Raw genomic sequence first — 7,185 nt, 5'->3', positions numbered from 1 at the left:
CCCACTCCTGGGCAGCTGTGGTGTTTCAACAGCTCCCCCTTGCAGGATCACAGATGTGTTTACATTAAAGAAAGAAGAAAGACAGAGAAATTTTTACACACTTCGACACCAGACCTACGTTTCTTTAAGACACAAATTGTCTTTTCCCACTTCTCATTCCCCAAACAGTCCCAAGATTCTGCACTTCTACAGATACACCTGGTACACAAAAATATGCACTTATGAGTTGTCCACACTTGACACAACCACAACCTGTTTATTCCTGGTGGATCACAACTAGCATGAGCTCTCGATGCAGGCCACAGTTTTTCTGAGTGCATTTCCAAGAGCTCCCTTGACTTCCCTGTTCCGCAGGCTGTAGAGGAGTGGATTGACCATGGGTGAGAGGATGGTGTAGAAGAAGGATAGCACTTTATTGAGCTGTCTCAGTGAGGCTGTTCTGGGTACCATATAGACAACGATGAGGGTACCATAGAAAACAGTGACCACAATGAGGTGAGAGGAGCAGGTGGAGAAGGCCTTCTGCCTCCCCATGGTGGTTGGGATCCTCAGGATCGCAGCTATGATGCAGATATAGGACACCAGTGTGAATACAAATGGGAAGACTACATCCAGAAAGCAGATTACCAAAGTAACCAGTCTAAGCGCCGTGGTGTCACTGCAGGCAAGCTCTAGTAACGGGACAAAATCACAGAAGAAGTGGACAATTGCATTGGGACCACAGATCTGTAACTTGGAAAATTGTCCAGTGACTATGGCGGACATTAGTAATCCTGCTAGCCAAGACCCAGCTGCCAGCTGGAGACAGACCTTCCAGTTCATGAGGCTTGCATAGAGCAGGGGTTGACATATGGCCAAGTACTGATCGTAGGACATGGTGGCCAGCAGGTAACACTCGGTGCCTGCAAAACAGCCAAAGAAAAAGAACTGCGTCATGCAGCCTGGAGCAGAAATGGTTCTGTTCCTGGTTAGGAAGCTGGCCAGAAGCCTGGGCAGGAGAGTGGAGCTATAGCAGATTTCCACACTGGAAAAATTCCCCAGGAAGACGTACATAGGAGTGTGAAGATGCCGATCTGCGACGACCAGCACAACAATGAGGATGTTGCCAAACATGGTCACCATGTAGATCATGAGAGAGAGGAGAAAGAGAGGCACCTGAAGCTTGGGGACATTACTCAGTCCCAGCAGGAGGAACTCCACTGGTGATGTCCGGTTGTCCCATTCCTTCTTCTCCATGGAGGACCTTCTTTGCCCCGCTTAGCAGGAAGGGACCCTGAGGAAGGGCATGCACTTCTGTGTTTACTGTAAAAAGGAATTGAGAAGAAGTCACTGACAGAAACAACATGGAAGTTTTTCCCTCATTTGACTGAATTCACAGGTGGTTTAGGGGCATTATTCCTAGTTAAAGGGCAGGAACAGGTTCTTCGAGAAGGCCAAACCGCTCTTCTGAGAAGAACCTCCTCTGATTAGAGAGATGAGTTGCTGCATTGAGGTGCCTGTTTCTGTGGAATGAAAAAGAATGTTTATTTGCTCACATTAGATTATGACACACGAAGTCATACTCGGCACAGGTCCTGCTTGCCAGCAATGGAAAGATGGGCCAGACAGAAAAGGCCCATCATGCAGAAAAGCCTTTAGGGGAACACATCATGCCACAGACTGTTTCTTCACACTGAGGAAGAATGGACACTGAACAGGATTAGTGGTCTCAAATCCCTGAAACATTTGCTTTCTGATGAGATAATTCTGTCCCTGGACAGTCCATCTCTTTCCACTGACCAAGAGTGGCCAGGAGATATCATCTTGATAGTTGAAGACACTGCAAAGAGTCTGTGAGGAGACTTACAAGCAGATGTGAACTTGGGCAGGGAAACCTGAATTCCAGAGAAGAGGTACCTGAGCTGTCTAAGCCAAGTGAGGAAAAGTGATGTTGCACAAGGAGAAGGGGAAAAGGACAGGGGTGATGATCATTTGCTGAACATCTTTTGCTCCTCACCTTCCATTTCTGAGCGCATTTGGGCTGAGTCCCTGCAGCAGCACAGCTCCTGGACCTCAGTATTCCCATCTTTCCCAGGGCTCCCTGTTCAGCACTGCAGTGAAGACAGAGGAGTGCCCCAAGGGTGTGTGGGGCTGAGGCAGTGCAGGACCATGATCAAGCACAGGTTTCCAGTGAATGCCTGACACATGCCTGATCACCTGCCCAGGGAACATCCGTGGCTGATCGAGAGAGCACTTTGCACCCGCCTCCTCTTTGGGCTTTCACAACACTCGGGTCAGACAAGACACTGTCCCTGATGATTCCCTGTCTCAAATTTTATACCTTTTACAGCGAGTTGGAGATGGCCGAGGCAGACACCTAGACAGTGCAGAGAGTTCCTGGGATGGAGGAGCCTTTTTACTCAGTGATTCACCCCACCCACACTGGGATGCCTTCTTCCTGATTCACCCCACCCACACTGGGATGCCTTGTTCCTGATTCACCCCACCCACACTGGGATGCTGTATTCCTGAAGGTGCTTCCATGGGGAGGGTGCCTGAGAGTCACGGCTCTCTGTAAAACACATCCCGTGTAGACGGCTGAGAGTCAGCTGTGAGATAGCTGAGGGATTGAGATCAACCCCTAAGATACAGCAAGATGGAGAAAGAGACGGAGATGAAGAGAGTTGAGAAATTAAGGGACAGGTATTGGCACGCTGATATACTCTCTGCCCCAACCTCTTCATGTCCTCTGAGGTGTGAGAGTGCCCATTCACTCATGCCCCACAGCTCTGACTCTGCACCGACGACCACGCTGCCTGTAGCTCTGTTCAGCAGTGTCAAGGACACAGAGGGGGTATCTAGAGAAAAGAGTGAGCTGGAGCGAGAAGACACACAGGGCAGGACAGCACCAAGACACATGGTCTCACTTCATAGTTGTCACTGTGCAAAGAGCTGCTGGCACATTAAGCACACCTGCCTCAGCAAATCCAGCACCTACCTGTAATCCCCAACCTGATGTGACAACCTTTCCTTTGAGGGCAATGGAGGATGAAAGGCGAGGTCTGGGTGCCATCCTCTGCCTCTTCCCCATTCCATCCTCCCCTGTCTGACTCTACCTGCAGACCCTGGCCCGTGACTTAGTCATGGCTCTGCCCTTGCACTTTTCTCTCAGCATCTCCTTCTGTGAGTCGTCAGCAGCACTTGAATGTCACCAGCTCTGAAGTGCCTCCTGGGTTTATAGAAGAGTCTCCTGAAGGTTCCTGCTGCAGCTCGACTCTCTCTTTGTGTTGCAGAGTGAGCACTGAGCAAGTGAAGCCCTGTGGGGATGAAAGCCCTGAGCTGCCCTCTTAGGAAGAGAGGAAATGAGCCAGGGGAATGAGACGTGAACTCTTCAGACTCATGGAGCAGAACTACAATGAGATATGTGCCAAAGCTTCTCCTTCCAGACTCCATGAATGGTCAGTGGGGAGAAAGAAGGTATTTCCTGCAAGCAGAGGAGTCTGGCAATGTGGGGCAGGATGAATCACCCTCAGGGGTGCCAGGATCTGCCTGTTGAGGAGAGAGGAACCCCAAACCTTTCCCAGAGGCCAAGGTTCCTAACTTGCTGGGGGCTAAAGGGATATGGACTCCTGCTCAGGATTCCACTGTCATAGGGGAGAGGTGCACAGGGTTCTCCTTTGTTCTACCTTTCGGTCAAGGGGAGCAAGAGGGCATGATGCCTCTCAGCTGTGTTGACTTGCCCCTCATGACAAGTAGACTCCCTTGTCTCCCCACTGAATGCAGAGGGAGAGAGGGACCCCGGGACATCATAGAATCCTTTTGGTTAGAAATGACCTTGAAGACCATCAAGTCCACCTGTTAACCTAGTACTCCCAAGTCCACCACTAACCCATGTCCCTAAACACCACATCCACACAACTTTTAAATCCCTCCTGGGATGGTGACTTCACCACTGCCCTGGGCAGCCTGTTCCAATGTTTGACAACCCTTTTGGTGAAGAGATTTTTCCTGATCTCCAATCTAAACCTTCAGTGGAGCAACTTGAGGCCATTTCCTCTGGTTCTATAACTTGTTACTTGGGAGGAGAGACCCACACCCACCTCACTACAACCTCCTTTCAGGTAGTTGTAGAGAGTGAGGAGGTCTCCCCTCAGCCTCCTTTTTTCCAGGCTAAACACCCCCTGTTCCTTCAGCCACTCCTCATCAGACTTGTGCTCTAGACCCTTCACCAGCTTCGTTGCCCTTCCTTGGACTTGTTCCAGCACCTCAATGTCATTTAGGGTAAGCAACTGCTCACAGCATGGTCTCAGTGAAATCAGTCTTGGTGGTCAAGGCTGTGTCCAGTGAGGTCTCGAAAACCTCAAAGGATGGACATTCCATAGCCTGCCTGGGAAACTTGGTCTTATGTCTGTCTGTCCTCACGGTCAATGTTCTTCCTGTTCCAGGTCAGAATTTCACTTGTTTCAGGTTATGACCATGTCTTTTGTCTTCTTGCCATGCACCTCTGTAAACAGCCCAGCTCTGTCTTCTCAGTAACCTCCTCTTAAGTTCTGGAAGGCTACTAGTACGTTCTCTTTAAACTGTCTCTTCACCAAGCTAAACAAGAGCCACTTTCCTCAGCTTGTCCTCACAGCTCAGGTGCTCTCTCCCCCTGACCATCTTAGTGTCTCTGCTGAGTTCATGAAAGTTTCTAAGTGTCTTTCTTGTGCCAGATGCAATATTCCAGGTGTGATCTGATGAGTGCTGATCTCCTGTTGATCCAACCCCAAGTGTTGTCAGGATTCACTGCTGATCAAGTCTGACCGACTGTTCACCAACGTCTGCAGATTCTTTTCAGTTCAGTTGCTACCCCGTCATCACTCTCCTCTATCATCATTATAAAGGGTTGGTCTGTCCCATGTTTCCTTCTGTCAGGACAGATCAGGACGTTTCTTTTTGGCCTGTTCCTCTGATGCCAAAGGAATTGGCATTGCTGTCTCGCTCCCTTGCAATGGAAGTCTGCCCGTTGAACAAATTGACTGCATCCCTCTGCTTTTGTGTTACCCTGAAACTTGACAAGGGCCATCCCGTATCCTCCTCAGGTCATTGGTAAAGCTGCTAAACATGAGAGGTCTCAGAGCAGACCCCCAGAGTTCTGTTTGCTGCTGGACTTCAGGTAGTGTATGAGCCATTCCCATTAACCTTTGGGACCACTACTCCAGACAGTTTTTCATCCAGTCTTGTATACCGTCCGGGCCATAGTGTCCCAGGTTGGATACAAGGACTTCTGAGGAACAGAATGGTCAGAGATACTCTTTCTTCAGGCTTTCAGACTGAGGTGACACTTGATACTCATCGGGTCAAAGGTGGTTTGTCTTCTTCCAAGTCTTCAGCAAAGGAACCTTCGGGAGATCAATTTAGTAATTTCATTCTGGTTCCTAGTCCAAGGGCTACAAAGACACTCCAAATCCCTTTGTCCATGCCATGTCTTTGCTTTGAAGCAAAGCCTTTGCACACAGAAAGTCTTGGACATGAGGTACCAGGATTCCTTATGGCAAGAAGGAGCTTGCCTGGTGCCACATCTGGGGTACTTCAGCAAGGGGCACAGACAGGATAGTCTGGAGCCTTTAGTGTTGGAGCCAGTGATGTGACAGTGATGCCAAGGTGTGGTGGCAGAGCTCAGTACAGCTGGTCTTCAAGGACAGCCTCCTCCAAGCACAGCACCATGATGAGTCTTTCCCACTTCAGGAACAGTTAAAGAAGAAAGAAATATACTGTGTGGCCAGTGCTGAATTTCATACGATGTAGATAGATCTGAGATACTCCACATCCTCTTTGCCTCAGTCTTCACCAGGAAGGACTCGAGAGTCTTTGTGTCAAAATGAGGCCACTCTCCGTCATCTTTGAAAGGCCATGGAGACTGGGGGAACTCCCTGATGATTGGAAGCACCCAAATATTTCATGCACCTTTCAAAGATGCCCGAACGATGAGCAGGGGAATGAAAGGCTCTGCCCCAGAGCGTGTGCACTTGGACCCCATTTCTGGGTGTCTGAAGAAGGTGACTGGATTTACCCAGGGTAGATGGTGTCTGGCCATTGTCTTTGCTTTCTGTGAGGAAAGGATGGGATTGCTGGACGTGGAGGAGCAGTGGTGGTCTTTTACCTGGAAGTCAGCAAAGCTTTCAGCATCATCCCCCCACAATATTTTTGTGTTCAAGATAGGATTTTATGATCTACATTGGTGGATGAGTAGACGGGTAAAAAACCATCTGGATGGACAGGCTTAGAAGAATGTGGTCAATGCGTAGTGCTCTGTCTGGAGGCCTGTAACGAGTAGGGTCCTGCAGGAGTCTGTCCTGCAACCTGCCCTGTTTAACGTGTTTTTCATTACCCAGAGGTGTAATCACAAGAGAGTGATTTTTTCATAAGATTTGTAGAAGACACCCCATTGAGGAGAGCAGACATTACACTGGAGGGCAGGGCTTCCACCCCAAGGGACATAGACAGGCTGGAATGATGGGCCAATAGGAACCTCATGACATCCAGGAAGTCCTGACCCTGAGCTGGATGAAGCCCCCGCAGTGAGAGATGCCAGGGACTGCCTAGGTGGGTAGCAGCTCTATGGGAAAGGCTCTGGTGGTCCTTGGGTTTCATTAGGCAAAACATGAGCCATCAGCAAAAAAGCCAACGGCATCCTGGGCTCCGTGAGCAGGAGCACAGCTGGGAGATGAGATTACTCCCCTCTGCTCAGCACTTTTTATACCATATCCACAAACCCACTGGCTCATATATCATCCATCATAACTGTCATGCCTTTCTCCTCAGGACTCCTCAGCCTGTCACATCGCAGCATGTCCTGGTGCACCAGGTTTATTCTGCCCCGGTGCAGACCTTGTCCCCTTTGCCTTGTAAAACTTCAGGAGGTTTCTGTTGGCTAAATCCACAAGTGTGTCAAGGTCCTTCTGGACTGAAACTCCAATGCGTCGGAGTTTCAGTCCAGAAGGACCTTGATGGATGACATATGAGCCAGTGGGTTTCTCAGGTTGAAAGTAGGATGGAGAACCTGGAGAAGGTCCAGAGGAAGTGTGTCATGATGTGGTTAGGGGCCTAAAGCACATGAGCTGTGTGGAGAGGCTGAGGGAACTGGGCCTCTTTAGTCTTCTGAAGGGGAGGCACAGGGACAGAGGTGACACCTGCCTGGAGAGATGATGGTGGAGGCAAACCCTT

The 7,185-nt window shown here is 49.6% G+C and overlaps 1 protein-coding gene across 1 annotated transcript; it reads right to left on the bottom strand.

Annotated features, from left to right (window-relative positions):
* Positions 1–276: 276 nt before the first annotated feature.
* On the bottom strand, positions 277–1,236 carry LOC137675523 (olfactory receptor 5AP2-like). The gene has a single exon (XM_068421651.1). It carries the CDS (start codon positions 1,234–1,236, stop codon positions 277–279), a length of 960 nt encoding a protein of 319 aa, XP_068277752.1.
* Positions 1,237–7,185: the final 5,949 nt, after the last annotated feature.

The sequence above is a fragment of the Nyctibius grandis genome, chromosome 34, assembly GCF_013368605.1.
Source record: "Nyctibius grandis isolate bNycGra1 chromosome 34, bNycGra1.pri, whole genome shotgun sequence".
In the NCBI taxonomy this organism is placed as follows: Eukaryota; Metazoa; Chordata; class Aves; order Nyctibiiformes; family Nyctibiidae; genus Nyctibius; species Nyctibius grandis.
This window is presented reverse-complemented; position numbering and strand designations above follow the sequence as displayed.